Raw genomic sequence first — 24340 nt, forward strand, 5'->3', positions numbered from 1 at the left:
AGTGCTGTTGGAGCTGCACTCATCCAGGCAAGTGGAGAGTATTCCATCACACTCCTTACTTGTGCTTGCAAATGGTAGAAAGGCTTTGGGGAGTCAGGAGGTGAGACACTCGCCGCAGAATACCTAGCCTCTGACCTGCTCTTGTTGCCACAATATTTTTGTGGCTAGTCCAGTTAAGTTTCTGGTCAATGGTGACCCCCAGGATGTTGATGGTGGGGGATTCGGTGATGGTAATGCCATTGAATGTAAAGGGACGGTGTTTAGACTCTCGCTTGTTGGAGCTAGTCATTGCCTGGCACTTCTGTGGCGCAAATGTTACCTGCCACTTATAGCCCAAGCCTGAACGCCGTCCAAGTGTTGTTGCATGCGAGCATGGACTGCTTCATTATATGAGGAGTTGTGAATGGCACTGAACACTCTACTGTCATCAGCGAACATCCCCATTTCTGACCTTATGTTGGAGGGAAGGTCACTGATGAAGCAGCTGAAGATGGTTGGGCCTAGGACACTGCCCTGAGGAACTCCTGCAGCGATGTCCTGGGGCTGTGATGAGTGACCTTCAACTACCACAACCATTGTGCTAGGTATGATTCCAGCCAGTGGAGAGATCCCCACCACCACCCCGATTCCCATTGACTTCAGTTTTATTCGGGCTCCTTGATGCCACACTCGGTCAAATGCAGCCTTGATGTCAAGGGCAGTCATTCTCACCTCACCTCTGAACTTCAGCTCCTTTGTCCATGTTTGGACCAAGGCTGTAATGAGGTCGGGAGCTGAGTGGTCTTGGCAGAACCCAAACTGGGCATCAGTGATCAGGTTTTTGGTGAGTAAGTGCCGCTTGATAGCACTGTGGATGACAACTTCCATCACTTTACTGATGATTGAGAGTAGACTGATGGGGCAGTAATTGGCTGGATTGGATTTGTCCTGCTTTTTCTGGACAGGACACGCCTGGGTAGTATTCCACATTGTCTGATAGATGCCAGTGTTGTAGCTGTACTGGAACAGCTTGACTAGAGGCGTGGCTAGTTCTGGAACACAAGTCTTCAGCACGATAGACAGAATGTTGTCAGGGCCCATAGCCTTTGCTGTATCCAGTGCACTCAGCCGTTTCTTGATATCACGTGGAGTGAATTGAATTGGCTGAAGACTGGCTTCTGTGATGGTGGGGACCGCAGGAGGAGGCCGACATGGATCATCCACTCGGTACTTCTGGCTGAAGATGGTTGCAAATGCTTCAGCCTCGTCTTTTGCACTCAGGTGCTGGGCTCCACCATCATTGAGGATCGGGATATTCTTGGAGCCTCCTCCTCCTCCTCCAGTTAGTTGTTTAATGCTCCACCACCATTCACGACTTGATGTGGCAGGACTGCAGAGTTTAGATCTGATCCATTGATTGTGGGATCACTTAGTCCTGTCTATAGCATGCTGCTTCTGCATTTTAGCATGCATGTAGTTCTGTGTTGCAGCTTCCCCAGGTTGGCACCTCATTTTTAGGTACGCCTGGCGCTGCTCCTGGCATGCTCTTCTACACTCCTTATTGAACCAGGGTTGGTCCCCTGGCTTGATGGTAATGGTAGAGTGAGGGATATGCCAAGCCATGAGGTTACAGATTGTGGTGGAATACAATTCTGCTGCTGCTGATGTCCCACAGCGCCTCATGGAGGCCCAGCTTTTGAGCTGCTAGATCTGTTCTGAATCTATCCCATTTAGCACGGTGGTAGTGCCACACAAGGCGACAGAGCGTGTCCTCAGTGTGAAGACAGGACTTTGTCCCCACAATGACTGTGCGGTGCTTACTGCTACCAATACTGTCATGGACAGATGCATCTGCAACAGGTAGATTGGTGAGGACGAGGTCAAGTAGGTTTTTCCCTCATGTTGGTTCTCTCACCACCTGTCGCAGGCCCAGACTGGCAGCTATGTCCTTCAGGACTCGGCCAGCTGTGGTGCTACCGAGCCACTCTTGGTGATGGACATTGAAGTCCCCCACCCAGAGTATATTCTGCGCCCTTGCTGCTCTCAGTGCTTCTTCCAAGTGGTGATTCATCAGCTGAAGGAGGGCGGTAGGTGGTAATCAGCAGGTTTCCTTGCCCATGCTTGACCTGAAGTCATGAGACTTCATAGGGTCCGGAATCAATGTTCAGGACTCCCAGGGCCACTCCTTCTCAAGTGTATACCACTGTGCCACCACCCCTGGTGGGTCTGTCCTGCCCATGGGACAGGATATACCAGGGATGGTGATGGAGGAGTTTGGGACATTGGCTGAAAGTCATACTCGCTTGACTAGTCTGTGGGACAGCTCTCCAATTTTGGCACAGGTTCCTAGATGTTGGTGAGGAGAACTTTGCAGGGTTGACTGGGGGTGCCGTTGCTGTGTCAGTAGCCGGTGCCGAGGTCGATGCCGGGTGGTCCATCCGGTTTCATTTTTATTATTTTGTTTCGTAGCGATTTGTTACAATTGAGTGGCTTGCTAGGCCATTTCAGAGGGCAATTAAGAGTCAACCACATTGCTGTGGGTCTAGAGTCACATATAGGCCAGACCAGGTAAGGACAGCAGAATTCCTTCCCTAAAGGCGCATGGTCTCTGTGGAGAATAGATGGCTATCTATAGAGAATAGGTGGCAGAGGCTCATAGACTTCCTCTCCAGGAGGGATGTCAACGTGGACATGGGTCCTCCTGGCCCCACTGATGTGCAGCAAGATGCTCTCCAGCTCCTTGCTAGCAGGGATGTGCAGGTGGCCCATGAGAGGGATGATGGTGTGAGGTCGCCTCTCAAAGCACTCACATGTCTTCCCCATTGCCATCCCCTCAGTCCGGGCCCCAGAGGTCTCCTCTGACAGTGATCGCCGAGTCTGCCCCGGCACAGTCACAGGAGGAGCAGACATTGGCGGGGCCATCAGAGGCTCCAAAACCAGAGGACATCCGCCAAGAGTGTCCAAGCAGTTGCAGCAGGGAAGTGAGCAGGCTGCCTCTACCTCTGCTGAAGTCACAGGAGTAGCACCTCGTAGAAGCACGCGCAAGAGAAAGATGACACACAAGTAGATTCACAAGGGTAGCCACTTGGGTGTTTCATTCTGTAAAGTTTCCGTTAGTGTGATGTCACACATAAAAATCTTTATTTTCACCACTTTCCAGTCTTGGACAAATTTGTGTGTACCTTTGGAAGTAGCTTAGCGAGTTGGAGTGAATGGTGAGACATAACGTTACCTCCAGCAATGGTGGTCAGTGTGAAAGGAATGGCTTGGTCATTGTAGGAATGCTTTATGGTGTTGATGTGGGGTGGTGCCAACCTGGCGCAGCATGTGGCAGCCATATGGGTGTACTGCATAAACTTAAGTAAATCTGGCCATGATGAGCCCATCCCTGGCAGCAATGCGCTCAGGTGCTGGTGGGATCTGGGCCGTAGGTTCCTCCTCCTCCTCACCTTCCAGCTGATGCTCCTGCCAGAGGCTTTGTGCTCAATGCCTTGCTCTTCATGCAGCACTAATCCTTGCTGCTGCGCTATGTTGTGCAGGGCGCAGCAGACCATGACAATTCTGGAAATCCTGGCTGGTGAGTGCTGAAGGGCTCCTCCAGATCTGTCAAGGCATCTGAAGTGCATTTTCAGCATGCCTATTGTCTGCTCTATAACACATCTAGTGGAAATGTGGCTTTCATTATATCTCTCCTGAGCCTCAGTACTTGACCTCCTCAAGAGTGTCATGATCCACGTCTTCAGGATGGTCCTTGTCTCCAAGCAGCCAGCCGGAAAGTCTGTTTGGAGGAGTGAAGAGCCGAGGGAGGGTGAACTGGCTCAGAACGAAAGTCATGGCAGCTGCCAGAGAATTTGGCGCACACTTGCATGATGATCTTCCTATGGTTGCAGACGAGCTGCACATTGAGGGAGTGAAAGCCCTTGCAGTTGACAAAGACTCTTGGGTGATGATGGGGTGCCCTGATGGTCACATGTTTGCAGTCGATGACGCCCTGCACCCATGGGAAGCCAGCCAGAGCGGCAAAGCAGAGCGCCCGCTTAGTAAGACTGGCTTCATCGGTGGCAAAGTTGGTATAATTGGCTGACTTGTCAAACAGGGCATCGGTGACCTGTGTGATGCATCTGTGGGCGGCCGACTGCAAGATGCCGCAAATATCTGATACAGATTCCTGGAAAGAGCCTGAAGCCAAGAAGTTGAGGGCGCTGGTGACTTTGACAGCCACTGGTAAGGTGAGTCCACCCACTCCTCTGGTTACAAGTCTAACTCCAGCAATGCACAAATGTCTACGACAACTTGGCACAATAGCCTGAGCCTCCTTTGGCTCTGCTGCTCAGTCATGTTGAGGAAGCTCATCCTCTGCCTGTATACCCTGTGTTGGGGATACCGCCACCGGCGCAATGCAGCCCTGTGCTGATGCCCTCTGTCCTGTGCAGCATCAGGTGGTTGAGGAGAAGGTTGGTGTTGTTGTTGTTGTTGATGCTGCTGGTGTGCCTGATGCTGCTGAAGTTGGGGCTCATCATGGTCCGACTCTGAGGACCAAGGTGAGACAGTAAAGATGGCACCCATGCTGATAGAATGGACGGCAGGTCAAGTAGAGATAACAGAAGCAATGTCAATGATGTGATAGGTTCTACCAAACTGGTTAGCGACTTTACTGGAAACACTTGCAGCCTGTAGAAAGCTAAATCTGTGCTGGCAATGCAGTCAGCAACAGCTTCTTTCTAAGGAAAGTGATCAGCTGAGAGGTGGGAGTTTTTATTGTACTTTTCAAGCTGTGCACTAATTCGATGGATCAGTGGTCGCTCAACTTCACCCTCAGGTTGACAGATGTGGTTCCCAAGCTGCGTTGATTCCCGTGATCAGCCAGGGAAATTTGAAAGGTAGGTTTAAAAAGACTCTTAAGGGTCTGACAACTACCTGATAATGATTTAAATTAGCTCACCCGCCTCTGCCGTTCGGGTCATTGCCGTGCCAGCAAACACGCCCAAGGGAAAGGCGCATGGGGGCAGGATGACAGCAGGTTTCCAACCCACTCCAAGATATTGCAAATTTCCCACCCGACCAACCTCCGATGCGCCCGCACGGACCCCAGAAAATTCTGGCCAAAATGTGCAGAGAAGTTACTGGTCGTTGAAGTAGTGGGCAGGAATGGTGACAGCTGGTAAAAGGGGCAGGGGAAAAGCAAGGGCACTTGAGGAATAAGGAGTGTAGGGGTGTGGGGTCCCTAACATCAGGAACCCTCCACCAGACTGAGTAGTGCAAGACCACCTGTCTAGTTTCAGACTCTTGTTAGCCCCTTGTAAGTCAAAATAGAATTGGGGGAGGGGGGCGGGGAGCGTCGTCTCAATGCTAACCCATTTACACCCAAAAAAGATGGCGTTGTAGTGGAACCATAATTGTGTGTGACATCGAACTGCTGACTTACATAAGAACATAAGAAATAGGAGCAGGAGTAGGCCAATCGGCCCCTCGAGCCTGCTCCGCCATTCAATAAGATCATGGCTGATCTGATCCTAACCGCCAATCCACTATCACAGAACCAGCTCCTGAATCTAACAGAATTAGACACACGAAATAGGAGCAGGATCAGGCTACACGGCCCCTGGGCCCGCTCCGCTACCCACAGGGCCATGACCGATCCGAACCTAGACTCATGTCCAAATTCCTGCCCGCTCCCCATAACCCTTAATTCCCTTTACTTCTAGGAAACTGTCTATTTCTGTTTTAAATTTATGTAATGATGTAGCTTCTACAGTTTTTTGGGGCAGCATATTCCATGGACCTACCACCCTCTGAGTGAAGTAGTTCCTCCTCATCTCAGTCTTGAAAGAGCAGCCCCTTATTCTAAGACTATGCCCCCTAGTTCTAGTTTCACCCATCATCGGGAACATCCTCCCCGCATCCACCCGATCCAACCCCTTCACAATCTTATATGTTTCAATAAGGTCGCCTCTCATTCTTCTGAACTCCAATGAGTAGAGTCCCAATCTACTCAACCTCTCCTCATATGTCCATCCCCTCATCCCCGGGATTAACCGAGTGAACCTTCTTTGTACTGACTCGAGAGCAAGTATGTCCTTTCTTAAGTATGGACACCAAAACTGTACGCAGTATTCCAGGTGCAGTCTCACCAATACCTTGTACAACTGAAGCAATACCTCCCTATTTTTATATTCTATCCCCCTAGCAATTCCATTGGCCTTCTTAATCACTTGCTGCACCTGTATACTAACCTTTTGAGTTTCGTGCACCAGGACCCCCAGATCCCTTTGTACTTCAGTACTTTCCAGTTTCTTGCCATTAAGATAATAACTTGCTCTACGATTTTTCCTGCCAAAGTGCATAACCTCACACTTTCCAGTATTGTATTCCATCTGCCAAATCTCTGCCCACTTACTTAGCCTGTCTATGTCCCCTTGCAGGTTTTTTATGTCCTCCTCACTCACTACTTTCCCTCCCATCTTAGTATCATCTGCAAACTTTGATATGTTACACTCGGTCCCCTCCTCCAAATCGTTAATATAGATTGTAAAGAGTTGGGAACCCAGCACTGACCCCTGCGGAACACCACTAGTTACTGATTGCCAGTCTGAGAATGAACCATTTATCCCAACTCTCTGCCTTCTGTTAAGATAGCCAATCCTCTATCCATGCCAGAATATTACCCCCAATCCCGTGATTTTTTATCTTAAGCAATAATCTTTTGTGTGGCACCTTGTCAAATGCCTTTTGGAAGTCTAAATACACTACGTCCACTGGTTCCCCTTTATCCACCCTATATGTTACTTCCTCAAAGAACTCCAGCAAATTTGTCAAACATGACTTCCCCTTCATAAAACCATGCTGACTTTATCCTATTAGATTATGATTATCCAAATGTCCTGTTACTGTCTCCTTAATAATGGACTCCAAAATTTTACCTACCACAGATGTTAGGCTAACCGGTCTATAGTTTCCAGCCTTCTGTCTACTGCCCTTTTTAAATAAGGGTGTTACATTAGCAGTTTTCCAGTCTGCCGGGACCTTTGCCGAGTCCAGGGAGTTTTGGAAAATTATTACCAATGCATCCACAATCCCTACTGCCACTTCCCTCAAGACCCTAGGATGTAAGCCATCAGGTCCAGGTGATTTATCCGCCTTGAGTCCCATTATTTTACCGAGTACCACTTCCTTAGTGATTTTGATCGTGTTTAGCTCCTCCCCACCTTTAGCCCCGTTTGTCCAGTGTTGGGATATTCTTAGTGTCTTCTACTGTAAAGACTGATATAAAATATTCATTCAGTGTTTTTGCCATCTCCATATTTCCCACCATTAATTTCCCGGTCTCATCCTCTAAGGGACCAACATTTACTTTAGCCACCCTTTTTCTTTTTATAAAAACTCTTGCTATCTGTTTTTATATTTTTTGCTAATTTACTTTCATAATCTATCTTCCCTTTCTTAATCAATCTTTTTGTTATTTTTTGCTGTCTTTTAAAGTTTTCCCAATCTTCTATCCTCCCACTAGATTTGGCTACCTTATATGCCCTTGTTTTTAGTCAAATACTATCCTTAATTTCTTTACTTAGCCACGGATGGCTGTCTTTTCTTTTACACCCTTTTCTTCTCAGTGGAATATATTTTTTTGGAAGTTGTAAAATAACTCCTTAAATGTACACCACTGATCATGTATTGTCTTACCCTTTAATCTATTTTCCCAATCCACTCTACTCAATTCGCTCTCATACCTTCATAGTCTCCTTTATTCAAGCTTAGCACGCTTGTTTGAGATCCAACCTTCTCACCCTCTAATTGAATATGGAATTCAACCATGTTATGGTCACTCATTCCAAGGGGATCCTTTACTAGGACATTTTTAATTAATCTTGTCTCGTTACACAGGACCAGATCTAAGGTTGCTTGCCCCCTGGTCGGTTCAGTTACATACTGCTCAAGAAACCCATCCCTAATACACTCAATGAACTCATCCTCAAGGCAGCCCTGCCCAATTTGATTTGTCCAATTAATATGATAGTTAAAATCCCCCATAATTATAGATGTTCCCTTATTACAAGCCTCAACTATTTCCTGATTGATACTCCGTCCAACAGAGTTGCAACTGTTCGGAGGCCTATAGACTACGCGCACTAGTGTTTTTTTCCCCTTATTATTCCTTACCTCCACCCAAACTGTTTCATTATCCTGATCTTTTGACCCAATATCATTTCTCTGTATTACAGTGATTCCTTCCTTTATTAACATAGCCACCCCACCTCCCCTTCCTTCCTGCCTGTCCTTCCTGATTGTTAAATAACCTGCTATGTTTAATTCCCAGGCATTGTCACCCTGCGGCCATGTTTCTGTAATGGCCACAAGATCATACCCATATGTAGTTATTTGTGCCATTAACTCATCTATTTTGTTACGAATGCTGTGTGCATTCAGATAGAGAACTTTCAAATATGTTTTGTGACACTTAGTTCCTGCTTTTGCCCTTTTTATTACTTTACCTTTTACTCCATACCTTCTGCCCCTTCCTGACACGCTCTGGTTTTTAATTTCCCCACTGCTACCTAAGTCTATGACCTTCTCTGTTATCATTTTTATTATTTGCTCTCTAGGAACCTCCCCCCCACTAGTTAGTTTAAAGCCCTCTCTACAGCCCTAGTTATATGATCCGCCAGGACTCTAGTCCCAGCACTGGCCAAGTGAAGCCCGTCCCAACGGAACAGCTCCCTCCTGCCCAAGTACTGGTGCCAGTGTCCCAGGACTTACCACTGGTAGTCCACCCAATCTAATTTTCGGTGGACCTCAATTTAGTTAACTACAGTTCCTGCCAAAAACAGGAGGGGGCCGAATTGATATATGCAAATTGGGGTCAAGTAAATTTGTCAAGACCCTCCAACACCATTTTAATCTCTGCAGGCGTGGTTACTGGAAGTTCCTCATCTCAACCATAAACCATGGGTGGGAAAAGTCGGATGGTAGTCATTTCAAGCCAAATTTAAAGGGATCCGCAGCTGCTCTCAGGTAAAATGCTATAAAGTATGGAAGTCATTCTGTTTGCATCACCATAGCCAAATTTGACTATGGGCTTCATTTGAATGAAAGCAATGATCTGCGGGTGCCAAACAGGCGTCCTCACTGGTTGGGGTTTGATGAACACCGATCCGGTCTGCAGATAGGTACCTAGTACAACTAGGTGGATCTTGCACAGTGCAAAGGCCAATGCATTTAGTAAATGCTGGTGCAGAGAAAGCTATTTTCTTTGAAAGGCTGGGCCCCTGGAGTCTGCATCTGGGTCCTCTATGAGAGAGCTAGGATGCAACCTTGCCCTCTGGCGAGCTGTTTTCTTGGCTGACCTTTCCATTTGCACTTGCTCTGACTCACCTGTGCTTGGTAAATCGTCCAGCGCAGACCCCAATAATTTACTATCTATACCACGTGGCGTGCCAATTTCTGTGCTACCAGCAGAAACGTGCACCTCCCCTTTAAGGGGTTGCAGGTTCCCTTTAAGTAGCAGCCGGCCCACTGGATTTCCTGCACTCCCACTGGTGCACTGCCTGTAAGGAGTCCGATTAAGCTGGCAGTTTGTCGATTACATTTAAATGAGCCCTGACTATGAAAATTGCTCAGGCCTACTGCATGAAGTGGGTAGAGCGGACACCCGGCCCATCATCCACCTGATCTACGCCAGACATGAAAATCGACCCCTCAGAATATTTAGACAAAGACAACTTCAACAGTACTTCAAATGTACATACAATTAACCATAAAATAATAGATCTCAATACGATAGAGCATAGACAGAAAAGGAAAAAAACAAAATTTTATTTTGTGCTCTAGTTCTCATCTCGTTTTTAATACTATAAAATAAACTTATATGTGTAGCTTTAAAACAATTACTTGTGTGTACAGACTAAAGATACAACCAGTTTTGAAAGGTTAAACAGGGATACATTAGTCTATACCTTAACTCTTGGTTTGAATAATTATAAAATGTAATAACTTTGAGAATATAAAAAATTAAATGAGTAAAGGGGAGCAGGAGAGAAATTCTAATCTCTATTCTCACTTGAAACTTACTGATTTTATACTTTAATTCTACAATCACACTTCAAATTCATATTATTCAAGTCTCCTCATTCTAAAAATCTGAATCATATCCCTTCTTAACTTTTTTCCTCCAATGAAAACAAATTTTAAAATAATTCCTTCTCTTTGATTTTCTTAACAAGCAAGTTGCTTGCCATCAATTTTCCATCTTCAACTTGAAGTTTAGTGCATACAATGCCAGTCATCTCTGCACTTCTGACTTACCAGCCAGCAAAGGCACAACTTTCATGGATGAAATGCTAGATACATAAGAACATAAGAATTAGGAGCAGGAGTAGGCCATTCGGCCCTTCGAGACTGCTCCGCCATTCAATAAGATCATGGCTGATCTTCTGCCTCAACTCCATTCACCGGCCCTATCGCCATATCCCTTGATGCCTTTACTAGTCAGAAATCTATCGACTTCTGTTTTGAATATACCCAATGACTGAGCCGCCACAGCCCTCTGGGGTAGAGAATTCCAAAGATTCACCAACCTCTGTGTGAAGAAATCTCTTCTCATCTCAGTCCTGAATGGCCTACCCTTTATCCTGAGGCTGTGGCCTCTGGTTCTAGACTCCCCAGCCAAGGGAAACATTCTCCCAGCATCCACCCTATCAAGCCCTGTAATAATTTTGTATGCTTCAATGAGATCCCCTCTCATTCTTCTGAATTCAAGAAAATACAGGCCTAGTTTACTCAATCTCTTCTCATATGACAGTCCCGCCATCCCAGGAATAAATCTCGTGAACCTTCATTGCACTCCCTCTATGGCAAGTATATCCTTCCTTAGGTAAGGAGACCAAAATTGTACACAGTACTCCAGGTGTGGTCTCACCAAGGCCCTATATAATTGGAGTAAGACTTCTTTATTCCTGTACTCAAATCCTCTTGTAATGAAGGCCAGCATACCATTTGCCTTCCTAATGGTTTGCTGCACCTGCACATTCACTTTCAGTGACTCATGTACAAGGACACCCAGGTCCCTTTGAGCATCTGCATTCCCCAATCTTTCACCATTTAGGAAATACTCTGCCTTTCTGTTTTTTCTACCAAAGTGGGTAACTTCACATTTATCCACATTATATTCCATCTGCCATGTTCTCGCCCATTCACTGAGCCTGTCGAGATCCCCTTGAAGCCTCTTCATATCCTTTTCACAACTGACACCTAGCTTTGTATCATCAGCAAATTTGGAAATGTTACATTTAGTCCCCTCATCCAAATCATTGATATAAATTGGGAATAGCTGGGGCCCAAGCACCGATCCTTGTGGTACCCCACTAGTCACAGCCTGCCATTCTGAAAAAGACACATTTATCCCTACTCTTTGTTTTCTGTCTGTTAACCAATTCTCAATCAATGCTAGTATATTACCCCCAATTCCATGTGCCCTAATTTTGTTCACCAATCTCTTGTGTGGGACCTTAGACGGCCTTCTGAAAATCCAGATACACCACATCTACCGGTTCCCCTTTGTCTACTCCACTAGTTACATCCTCAAAGAACTCCAATGGGTTTGTCAAACAGGATTTCCCTTTCATAAATCCACATTGACTCTGCCCAATCTTACTATTAGTATCTAAGTGCCCAGTTATTGCATCCTTTATAATAGATTCCAGCATTTTCCCTCCTTTCTTAAATAGCGGGGTTACATTTGCTATTCTCCAATCTGCAGGAACCGTTCCAGAATCTATAGAATTTTGGAAGATGACAACCAATGCGTCCACTATCCCAATGGCCACCTCTTTCAAAGCCCTAGGATGTAGGTCATCCGGTCCTTGGGATATATCGACTTTTAGTCCCATTAATTTTGCTAGTACTGTTTTTTTACCAATAATAATTTCTTTAAGTTCCTCATTCTTGCCATACCCTTGGTTTTCTCGTATTTCTGGGAGGTTTTTGCGTCTTCCTCCGTGAAGACAGAAACAAAGTATTTATTTAATTTCTCTGCCATTTCCTCATTCCCCATTATAAATTCTCCTGTCTCTGACTGTAAAGGGCCTACATTTACCAACCCCAGTCTTTTCCTTTTCACATACCTATAGAAGCTTTTACAATCCGTTTTTATATTTTGCGCTAGTTTGTGCTCATATTCCATTTTCCCTTTCTTTATCAATTTCTTGGTCCCCCTTTGCTGATTTCTAAAAAGATCCCAATCCTCAGGCTGACCGCTTTTTCTGGCAACTTTATAAGCTTCCTCCTTTGACTTAATACTAGCTTTAATTTCTTTTGTTAGCCATGGTTGGATCACTTTTCCTTTTGGGTTATGCCCTAGAGGGATATACTGTATGTTTGTTGCAAATTATGCATTATTTCCTTGAATGTTAGCCATTGTATGTCCACCTTCATACCTTTTAGTGTAGTCTCCCAATCTACCATGGCCAACTTATCCTTCATACCCTTGTAGTTTCCTCTGTTTAGATTGAAGACCTTAGTTTCAGATTGGACTACGTCACTCTCAAACTTAATGTAAAATTCAATCATATTATGGTCACTTGTCCCTAAAGACCCCTTTACCACAAAATTATTGATTAGCCCTTTCTCATTACACAGTACCAGATCCAGAATAGCCTGTTCCCTGGTTGGTTCCTCCACATACTGATCCAGGAAACCATCTCGTATGCATGCCAAGAATTCGTCTTCCACACCATTAGTGGTAATTTGATTTGCTCAGTCAATATGTAGATTGAAGTCCCCCATGATTACCATATTGCCCTTGTTACATGCACCTCTAATCTCTTGATTGATACTGTGCCCTACATTACCACTACTGTTTGATGGCCTATACACAACTCCCACCAATGTTTTCCGTCCTTTGCTGTTTCTTATCTCCACCCAAACTGATTCCAGTTCTACATCACGATCTGCCGAGCCAAGATCTTTTATCTCTACCATACCGATCTCATCCCTTATTAACAGCGCTACGCCACCTCCTTTTCCTTTTTGTCTGTCCTTCCTAAATGTTGAGTACCCTGGAACATTCAGTTCCCAGCTTTGGTTACCCTGCAGCCATGTCTCTGTAATGGCAATTACATCATACCCATTTACATCTATTTGTGCCATTAATGCATCCACCTTGTTGCGAATGCTACGTGCATTTAGATAAAGTGTCTTCAACTTTGCCTGTTTAATATTTTTCTGCACTTTGACCCTCTTTACTGTTGGCCTTTGTTTCTGATCCCTACTAGTTTTGCTGACTACTTCTCTAACTTTCACTTCCAGCTTTGTTTCTCCGTTCTGGGCCCACACTTAAGTTCCCAGCCCCCTGACAAACTAGTTTAAATCCTTCCCAACAGCACTAGCAAACCCCGCTGCGAGGATATCGGTCCCGGTTCTGCCGAAGTGTAACCCGTCCAGCTTGTACAGGTCCCACCTTCCCCAGAATCAGTCCCAATGCCTCAGGAATTTAAATCCCTCCCTCCTACACCATCTCTCCAGCCACGCATTCATCTGGTCTACTCTCCTATTTCTGCTCTCACTAGCACGTGGCACTGGGAGTAATCCTGAGATTACTACCTTTGAGGTCCTGCTTTTTAATTTATTTCCTAGCTCCCTATATTCTGCTTGCAGGACCTCGTCCCTCTTTCTACCTATGTCGTTGGTACCGATGTGGACCACGACCTCTGGCTGTTCACCCTCCCCTTTCAGAATGTCCTGCAGCCACTCATTGACATCCTTGACCCTGGCACCAGGGAGGCAACATATCATCCTGGAGTCACATCTGCGGCCACAGAAACATCTATCTGTTCCCCTTACGATAGAATCCCCTATCACTATTGCTCTCCCACTCTTTTTCCTCCCATCCTGTGCAGCTGAGCCACTCTTAGTGCCACAGACTTGGCTCTTGCTGCATTCCCCTGAGAAACCATCTCTCCCAGCAGTATCCAAAACGGAAAATTTGTTGGAGAGGGAGATGGACCCAGAGGACTTCTGCACTACCTTCCTAGTTGTTTTACTCTGTCTGGCGGTCACCCAATCCATTTCTGCTTGTGCACTTTACCTGCGGTGTGACCACCTAATTAAACGTGCTATCCACGTAGATCTCAGCCTCGCAGATGCGTCACAGTGACTCCAGCCGCTGCCCCAGGTCCAAAACATCAGCTTGTACCTCCCATGACGCAAAGCATTTTACTTTGGATGTGCTCTTCCACTTGATGGTTTTGAATAAAATGAATTAAACTCACGTCCGACTAGCAAGGTCAGGAGGCTGCCAGCTAGCCATAGGTCTCTAATTTGCAATGTTCAGACAGTCAAGTATTTACCTAATTGAGATACTGTTCTAATGCTCTAAAAATATTGATACCAGTTTGATTAGTTAACCAACTTTGGTCACATCAATCTACTGTTCCTAAGTATTAATAGCTTCCATGAATCTCAGATCCTGCCCCCCACCAAAATGTTAGTAAACATTAAAAGTGCAAAACCGAAAAAAAACAAGATGTTGCTGAAATGGTATCAATCCCTTAATTTTTACTTAGGCAAAATTCTCCACTCTGCAAAGATACATTATTGCCTCTGAAGACGCTTATTGTACATATACTTATGTTAGGGTTTGTACTTCACAATTTGCCTCGTACTCATGGAAAAAAGGCAGTTTTCACGTGCAGACCAAGATGCATTTGAGCCAAAACCTACATTCCTATACATGCAGTGAGTGGGACAACAGCATGGAATTAGCAATGACATCTTAGGAGGGACTGTAAATAGTGCAGATGGGAGCAGGAAGCTGCAAAGGGACATGGACAGATTAAGCGCGTGGGCAAAACTATTGCAGATGGAGTTTAATACAGGCAAGTGTGGGGCCACCCACTTTGGACCAAGAAAGATAAATCCTAATATTTTCTGAATGGTGAGAAATTAGAAACGGTAGCGGAGCAAAGAGATTTGGGAGTCTAAGTACAGAAATCATTTAAAGTTAGTAGACAGATACAAAAAGCAATCAAAAAGGCTAATGGAATATTGGCCTTTATCTCAAGAGGGCTGGATTACAAAGGGGAGGACGTTATGCTTCAGTTGCATAAAGCCTTGGTCAGACTGCATCTGGAGTACTTGCATTCAGTTTTGGACATCGCACCTCAGGAAGGATATATTGGCTTTGAAGGGGGTTCAGCGCAGATTCACCAGAATAAAACCAAGGCTTTTTCATACAAAGGGCAGTAGAAATCTGGAATTATCTCCCCCAAATGCTGTGGATGCTGGCACAATTGGAGCTTTCAAGATAGAGATCAATAGATTGTTAGGTAAGGGTCTCAAGGGATATGGAGCTAAGCCAGGTAAATGGAGTTAAGGTACAGATCAGTCATGAGCTAACTGAATGGCAAAGCAGGCTTGAGGGACTGAATGACCTACTGCTGTTGCTATGTTCCCAATTACGGCATATTAATGCATAAGAGATCACTTGAGATACCGTGTTCTCCTGTCTCCCTCAAAAGACATTATATACCACACCAAATGTGAGGTTAAAACAAATCGATTTACTTATAGGTAGATTATATAGAAGCAATGAAAAACAGCAAGATACGGAGTACATTACTTCGAAAACAAAGATCAAATCAGTTCACATAGTTAGAAATGCTATCTTTGAAAACAGCTCTACAAGTTCGATAACTAGCAGGAGTTTTGCATTAGTGTCTTTTGTAAACCTTCATGATGCAATGTTGTATTTAGATGACACAAATTTCCAATCTAGACTAGCTTTCACGCAGAACTATATCGGACAAATCAGGCTTAATCTTTATGGCACAGGAATCCTTTAAAGTTACAGGCATGCCTTGCAAAATCTGCAAGCAACCTGAGAGCAGAGCAGAACTCACACCTTGTGGGGAAAGGAGTTAGTCAGGATATAACCGTATTCTTGCAAAAAACTTCCTTTATTGGTTCAGCCAGATTGAATTTGTCTGCTCCACTGACTGTTAATGTGCTATCATTTCAAACAGTCACCATGCCATCAAGCAACTTTTGCCACAGAAATGATGGGATCTGTCCAGAGATACAGCTGGCTGAAGTTTATTTTTAAATCACATTTACTTTGTCATATACTGTAGATGTAATGCAAATATCTAATTGAAGAACCTACCTGTGAGAGGGGTTCGGCCCAGGACAAGGACATTTGGAAGAGACATCATAATTAGCTGCTGTAGTGTCTCCTGTGGGTTTTTAAAAAAAGTTTTAATCCACACAATAAGTAAAATGAAACACAATAACAATAAACTATTCAGAGTTCTTTGTATCATGTTTTTCCAAAGTAAGTTTCCAAAAAAATGTTGGTAATTCAAATAGCAATTAGAGAAAACCCTATCGGGAGGCTATGCCAAAACATTCAACATGGGTGGAGAACTCACATTTAGTCAGAGCCAGAAGGATGAAAAACCCATTCGAACTAAATTACTTCAAAAAAAAGACATTTTATGCAACTTATCATGAACTTCTTTGAAACAGAGTGCAAAAACTGCAGTGCAAAATACCATAGACTAACAGGGGTTGCCATTTCCCTGCCTACAGAAATCATACTCACAAATGATTTTTAAAAACAATTTCCATAAGTATAGTATGTTTGGAAACATTTGACTGCAAGTGAAAACATACTAAGCTGCACAGGATGGGTGTTGGGTTCCAATGAATGGCACTATTAAATGATCTGCAAATGACGGCCACTCTGAGCTGCAGGTTTTGCATGAATGAATGTTAATTGTTGCATAAAATTAAAGACTTGATTTTCCTACTGATAGGAAAAATGGCAAACCACACCAACGTATAGCATTTTGAGCCAAATGTTTTCCTTCCAACTTAAAAGAACTCCATGATGAGTTCTAAAGGATTCCCTCTAGAAAACAAAAAATTCTACATATATCATCTCAAGAATTTTCACTGCAATTTTAATTCAGAAACCTTGCAGGTGGTGTAAGGGATAGAGAACAGAGAGCTCTCTGTGCAAGTAGCTGGAATGAGGAACAAAACAGCAAGGATCGTGTTAACTGGCTCAGACTTAAGAGTAACTTGGACTGAATCCATGGAGAAGTCTCAGCTGAAAGTAGTAGCGCAAGCTAGAATACAGGAAGAACATTAAGAAATAAATATATTTAATCTCAGACCATAATATACCGTAATAGTTTAATTATGTTTGGATGAGACGTTGAACCAAGGCCCCATCTGTCCTCTTAAGTGGACGTAAAATACTCCATGGCACTATTCGAAGGAGAAAGGGAATTTTCCCAGTCAAAACCCATCAGCTGAAAGCAATCAGGTTGATCTCTCCAACCTAGCCATTTTTCCAACATGGCCATTGTTGGTTCATACTAAGCTTCGCACACCACATCTCACGCACTTAAGTCATTTATTGGCTGTTATGAATTTAGTATGGCATAATTGTTCAAACATAAACATTGATTTTTCGTTGGCAAACATTAGTTAACTGATACAACTTGCTGTTTAAGTAACTGGTCTTATACAATGTGTGCAAATAGCTGACTGTTATCTTATATGCATGGAAGAAGAAATGTATTGCACCTACAAGATACCGTACTAGTCACTAGCACTTTAAAAACAAGTGTATATGTTCTCGGTATCTATAGCTGACAACTGTAACCTCTTGGCTAATAATGACTATGGAGCTATCTGAATATTAATATTACAAACTTGCTCATGCAAAACAGTAAAGAAACTATCCTCAATAATAAAATTATAAGTACCTACTTGATAAAATGAAAGTATACTGCCAATATAAATTAAACAACTTAACACACCATTATAAAACTATCAAAATAAAATTCAATTAAAATATACCTCCCAAAGTAGTTGAATGACTGACACACACTCAGCAACTCCGACAGCTATTCGCCAATTTATGTGAGACACACCATGATGACTGCTGCCAAGCATCTTGGGATACCACATGCAATCTCGTTATCCATGGATGAGGGTGAAATTATACTCAAAAACTTGTGTTTTTAAACTGGACCCTTAGGGTGCACCAGGTTGGAAAAGGAAGAAAAAGGACGAATATTAAGATGCCGCATTTACTCTCCTGATTGATCTTTGCAGAGCCCCTGGTGGAAGTAAGTATCCTGCTACTGGGAAAAGTCAGGATCAGGCACAACAGTGATGGCCCCTCAGGACTGAATAATCAATTTCCAACCTTCAACAAGCAAGGTTGTCAGTTTCACAAGATACTGGAGGGGCACCAGTTCTGTTGGAAATATACCTTCAAGACAGTAAAGGTAAGAGAACAGTAGAAAATAAGAGAATGGTCCTTGTTGTGATGAAATATTCCATTCACCACTGCCTGTGACTGAGATCGGTTTCAGTGTCATTTCCCTTCCCCCAGACCTCATTGTATTGTGTACTGGAATGTGCTGTATTGTATACTGGAATGTGCTGGAATGTGCTGTGTGTAGGGCTCCGCCCATACCTGGCCCCCGTTTGTAAGCTAGCTTCAGTCTGGCCTCAGTCTCCAGAAGGAAGACATCTCTCTCTCTTACGTGTTACGTTCTAAGTTAATAAAAGCCTTGTTTTTGTTCTGCTAACTTCGAGTCTCGGAATTATTGAGGCACATCAATTTTATTAACTTATTTTTCAACACTATGGATCAACTCCTGAAACCCGAACGTTTGGATTTGGATCAACATGCTCCGGACGCATCAGCACGCTTCGGACACTGGTTTGAGTGTATGGAATTCTTCCTGGACAATTCCGCAGCCGTCAAAGACGCTACGGACGCTGCGAGGATGAGACTCGGAATTCTGCGGAATTGGGTAAGCCACCGGGTTTACCCCCTCATCCAAGACGCCGAGACGTACCTGGCCGCCTGCGACATCTTAAAGGCGCATTACCAGCAGCCTACGAATGAGGTGTATGCTAGGCACCTGCTCGCTACCCGCGCACAGCGACCTGGGGAATCGGTGGAGGAGTTCCTAAGCACCCTGAAAATGCTTGGCAAAGACTGCAAGTGCCGAGATGTAAAAGCCGCAGTGTACACTGACGAGCTTGTTCGCGATGCCTTCATCACAGGCCTCAGCTCCACTTACATCCGGCAAAGACTGCTGGAAAAAACGGGGTTGGACCTGAAACAGGCTGCGGACACCACACGATCCCTGGATGTGGCCCAGAGAAACTCGGACGCCTACTCTTCAGCCCGCGCCATCCACGCCGCCACGTGTGCACCGAGGGCGCCGCCATCTTGGAAGGCATCTTCCCCGCCCGACAGCCCGACACCGGCTGGGCCCCGCTCTCCCCCCAGAAGCCCTACGACAGCCGCGACGCGTCAGGGACTCAACTGCTACTTCTGCGGGCAGCCAAAGCACACCAGAAACCTGTGCCCGGCGAAAGGCACCACCTGCTTTAAGAAGGGGCACTTCGGGAAGGTGTGCAGAGGGAACCCCGCCGGAAAACCAACCGCTGGAAAACCCGCCACCGCCGCATGTGCGCCGTGGGAGCGGCCATCTTGGACGCCATCTTGCCCGACCTCGTGGGGTCCGCCATCTTGTGAGCAGACAGCGTGGACGCCATCTTGTATCGATCAGGGCCCTACAGTGGCATCGGTCACAGTGGACCAGACCAGGCCGCACCCGCTATCCAGATCAATGGTGGACATCGAGGTAAACGGGTGCCGGGTTAAATGCTTAATTGACAGTGGAAGCACGTAGAGCTTTATCCACCCAGAACTGGCACAACTCTCCCTAAAGGTGGTCCCTAATCAGGGCACCATCTCTATGGCTGATAAAACCCAGACATCGACCATTCTGGGTTACTGCACGGTACAATTGTGCGTTAACGGAACTGTATATGATAATTTTAAAGTATTAATCATGAAGAACCTATGTGCGAGCGTGATCTTGGGCCTGGATTTCCAGTGCAACCACCAAAGCATCACGCTCAAGTACGGTGGGTCCCAGCCGCCCCTCACAGTGTGCGGTCTGGCTACCCTGAAGGTAAAGCCGCCTTCGCTATTCGCGAACCTTACCCCTAACTGCCGGCCAATAGCGACCAAAAGCAGGAGTTACAGCTGGGAGGACAGGCAGTTTATCGCGACCGAGGTAGACAGGCTCCTGAAAGAGCGCATTATTGAACGCAGCAACAGCCTGTGGCGCGCCCAAGTGGTAGTGGTAAGGGGTAGCGAGAAGAAACGGATGGTGATCGACTATAGTCAAACGATCAACAGGTACACCCTACTAGACGCCTACCCGCTACCCCGCATATCAGAAATGGTGAACCAAATCGCCCAATACCGGGTGTTCTCCACCATCGACCTCAAGTCAGCGTACCACCAGCTCCCTATCAGACCAGAGGACCGCCCGTACACCGCCTTCGAGGCGAACGGACGCCTCTACCAATTCCTCAGAGTCCCCTTTGGGGTGACGAATGGGGTCTCGGTCTTCCAGAGGGAGATGGACCGCATGGTCGATGACCACCACTTGCAGGCAACCTTCCCCTACCTCGACAACGTCACCATCTGCGGTCACAACCAGCAGGATCACGACTCGAACCTCGAGAGGTTCCTGAAAACCGCACAAAAACTCAACCTCACCTACAACGAGGACAAGTGCGTTTACAACACCACGCGCCTCTGCATACTAGGCAGCGTGGTGGAGAATGGGGAAATCGGACCAGACCCCGACCGATTGCGCCCCCTACGGGAGCTGCCCCTGCCCAACACTCCCAAAGCCCTGAAAAGGTGCCTGGGGTTATTTTCTTATTATTCCCAATGGGTCCCCAACTACTCCGACAAAGCCCGCCCCCTCTTGAAAGCATCCTCATTCCCGCTCTCTGCTGAGGCCCACGCCGCCTTCAAAAGCATTAAGCAGGATATTGAGCGGGCCACGCTACAGGCAGTGGACGAGAACACTCCATTTCAAGTGGAAAGTGATGCGTCTGACTTCGCCTTGGCGGCCACCCTCAACCAGGCAGGGCGGCCCGTAGCTTTCTTCTTGAGGACCCTCCAAGGGCCCGAGATCAGACACTCCTCCGTGGAAAAGGAGGCCCAAGCCATCGTGGAGGCAGTGCGCCACTGGCGCCACTACCTAGCCGGCAAACGCTTCACCCTACTTACCGACCAGCGGTCGGTAGCGTTTATGTTCAATAATAAACAGAGGGGGAAGATTAAAAATGATAAGATTCTTAGGTGGCGGATCGAGCTCTCCACCTTCGAGTACGACATCATTTACCGGCCAGGGGCCCTTAACAAATCCCCTGACGCCCTCTCACGAGGGATGTGTGCCAGCGCCACCGGGGATCGGCTACAGACCCTCCACAACGACCTCTGCCACCCAGGGGTCACGCGGCTGTTCCACTTCATAAAGTCCCGTAACTTACCCTACTCGATTGAGGAAGTTCGGTCCCTGACCAGGAACTGCCGCACTTGCGCTGAGTGCAAGCCTCGGTTCTACCGCCCAGATAGAGCCCACTTAATCAAAGCTACACGGCCCTTTGAGCGGCTCAGCTTAGATTTCAAGGGCCCCCTCCCGTCCGTCGACCGCAATGTTTACTTCCTGAACATTGTGGACGAATACTCCCGGTTCCCATTCGCCTTCCCCTGCCCAGACATGACCAGCGCCACGGTCATTAAATGCCTCAACAGCCTGTTCTGCCTGTTCGGTATGCCGAGCTACATCCATACGGATAGGGGGGCATCCTTCATGAGTGAAGAGCTACGCCAGTACATGCTGTCCAAGGGGATCGCCACGAGCCGTACCACCAGCTACAACCCCCGGGGTAACGGCCAAGTGGAGCGAGAGAACGGGACAGTATGGAAAGCAGTCACTCTAGCTCTAAGGACCAAGGGCCTCCCTATCTCCCGCTGGCAGGAAGTCCTCTCGGATGTGCTCCATTCGATACGGTCGCTATTGTGTACGGCCACTAATACCACGCCTCATGAACGAATGTTTGTCTTTCCCCGGAAATCCATCTCAGGCGTATCCATGCCGTCATGGCTCTCCACCCCAGGTCCGGTACTCGTGCGAAGGCATGTGAGGGGCCACAAGACGGACCCTCTCGTGGAGCCAGTACACCTACTCCACGCCAACCCCCAATACGCATATGTCCGGCACGCCGACGGAAGGGAGGACACCGTGTCCATAAAAGACGTCGCCCCAGCCGCCATTGACAACAACCACGGCAATAGCGGCAACGACGATCACAGCAACTCTTACCCACCCACTACTCTTTCATCACCCCCGGAAGAACACCGACCAACGGCACCCCCACCAACTACCCCTCCAACAACCCTGGCGGCACCCCCGGCAGAGACCCAGGAGGCTACCGGGGACACCCAGCCGACACCCGCGGCACCGCAACAGCCACGTCGGTCGCAGAGGACTATCAAACCCCCGAACAGACTAAATCTATAGAAGGGGTGAATGTGATGAAATATTCCATTCACCACTGCCTGTGACTGAGATCGGGTTCAGTGTCATTTCCCTTCCCCCAGACCTCATTGTATTGTGTACTGGAATGTGCTGTATTGTATACTGGAATGTGCTGTGTGTAGGGCTCCGCCCATACCTGGCCCCGTTTGTAAGCTAGCTTCAGTCTGGCCTCAGTCTCCAGAAGGAAGACATCTCTCTCTCTTACGTGTTACTTTCTAAGTTAATAAAAGCCTTGTTTTTGTTCTGCTAACTTCGAGTCTCGGAATTATTGAGGCACATCACTTGTTTTTGAGATAAGTCTACCCTTATTGGGTAGAGTCGGGCCAGGTCACCATGAGAAAAAAAATAGGCCCGAGTGCCATACTTTCTGAACCAGCTTGGGACGAGAATTACAACCCTATCCTTTCTCTCTTCAAACATAAAATGGAACCCTATCCTTTCTCTCTTCAAACATAAAATGGAACATTTTCTATCCAGTATTAGCATTAAGCAGTCTTAGATATAGCACTGGCCAGATGTAGATTGATGCTCCTGAAGCAGTTTGTTTTCCATTTGTTAAGCTTCATAAAATCTGATTGAGAATGCCAAGCAACGGACAGTTGTGTGTGGTGCGTCATGCCCACTAGGAACTGGAGTGATTTCCCAAATTCATTTGATTCCATAACATTACAGCCAGCAGAATAAGTCTTCATCCCATTGATCTGATGTACAATTGATCCTAGACCCATAAGTAAAAGACCAGTGTGCTAACCCACCTTGCAATTTTAATAGTCAAAATTTAAGTAAAGATGCAATTCAGTAAAGTCTGTGGTTGGAATGACTGGTAACATTAACCAGTTAATAATTAAATAAGTGAATTTAAAAAATTCAGGGAAAACAGCATTTACGTGAGCAACTATTCAGATACTATTAACTATCATGTAAAAATGTGAACAACTACGCAAAAGAAGAAAATATACTGAATTTTTATGCTTTAATTTTACTGTCGTTGTGCAGGAAGCTAAATGAGCAAAAATAACAACACCCTCTCATTTACCAGGCTGCTTTTGTTTTCCAGCAATTTTTCCTCAACAGAAAATTATATACCCATCATCATTATTCAACAAACCTCTTCCACCCCATAATCTCCACTGTCTGATGCCACTAATCTCACGTGTTTCTCCATGCTCTTTCCTCTTCAAGCAGTTTCAATCAGATGCGAACACCATTGTTCATTTAACATCAGGTTGCCAGCATCATTAGACGAGCAAAATGGCTAAGCCTGTAATAGAGGCAGCTAAAATACCACCTACTGAGGTCTTAAAACAGCTGCAGGAAAAGCCAAGTATCACAAATAAGATCTAGAGGTATAATGAAGCATAAAAGATGTAATTTTCTTGTTTCACATTAAAGATACTTAAGTGTTTTATATCTATCTTTTTCATTGCTCTATTTCCAATATCGGAGCTCCAAACTCCTGATTTTTATTTTCTTGCACCAAAATAGTGCTGTGTACATGTGCAGCTTTAAAGGGAAAGTACATAGGTCACAAGTTTAATCCCCAGTCCCTTTAATGACTTCACCAGAATAGCCCAGGAACTGTTCAAAGGGAATGGAATCATCTTGACATAATAAATCTGAAATTGAGTCAACTGATGGTGCAAGTGCAAAATCTACCCTCTGGCATAACTTTTAGACCCGGAGTATTTTAAGGTCACGTCTATTTGCAACACCAGATTTCTGACAGGTCCCCTTGGAGGACAAGACACACCCAGCAGTTTATCTGGAATGTGTAATTAGATCCTGCCTGCCTAAGTAATCAAGTAACTTGTAATGTGTAATTCGTTCGAGCCAGTCATTCTGACTGCCAGGCTCCAGAGCTCACCCTCGCGGGTTAGGACCTTCTCCCCCCACCACCCCCAAAACAAGTTCCTGTCCACCAACAC

At 45.8% G+C, this 24340-nt stretch overlaps 1 protein-coding gene across 18 annotated transcripts in view; it reads right to left on the minus strand.

Moving 5' to 3' along the window:
- Positions 1–24340, minus strand: part of LOC147121217 (girdin-like) — a 456789-nt gene that overhangs the window by 336808 nt on the left and 95641 nt on the right. For all 18 annotated transcript variants that reach the window (XR_015077512.1, XR_015077511.1, XR_015077513.1 and 15 more), the window contains one exon: positions 16133–16202. Coding sequence is in view for 15 of the 18 variants with exons in the window: in XM_085981375.1 (XP_085837501.1) it covers positions 16133–16202 (70 nt within the window). In the remaining 3 variants the exon portion in view is untranslated. The remainder of the gene's footprint in view (positions 1–16132; positions 16203–24340) is intronic.

The sequence above is a fragment of the Somniosus microcephalus genome, chromosome 3 (genome assembly GCF_052327205.1).
Source record: "Somniosus microcephalus isolate GS21.2 chromosome 3, FLI_Smic_1.0, whole genome shotgun sequence".
NCBI classification, from domain to species: Eukaryota; Metazoa; Chordata; class Chondrichthyes; order Squaliformes; family Somniosidae; genus Somniosus; species Somniosus microcephalus.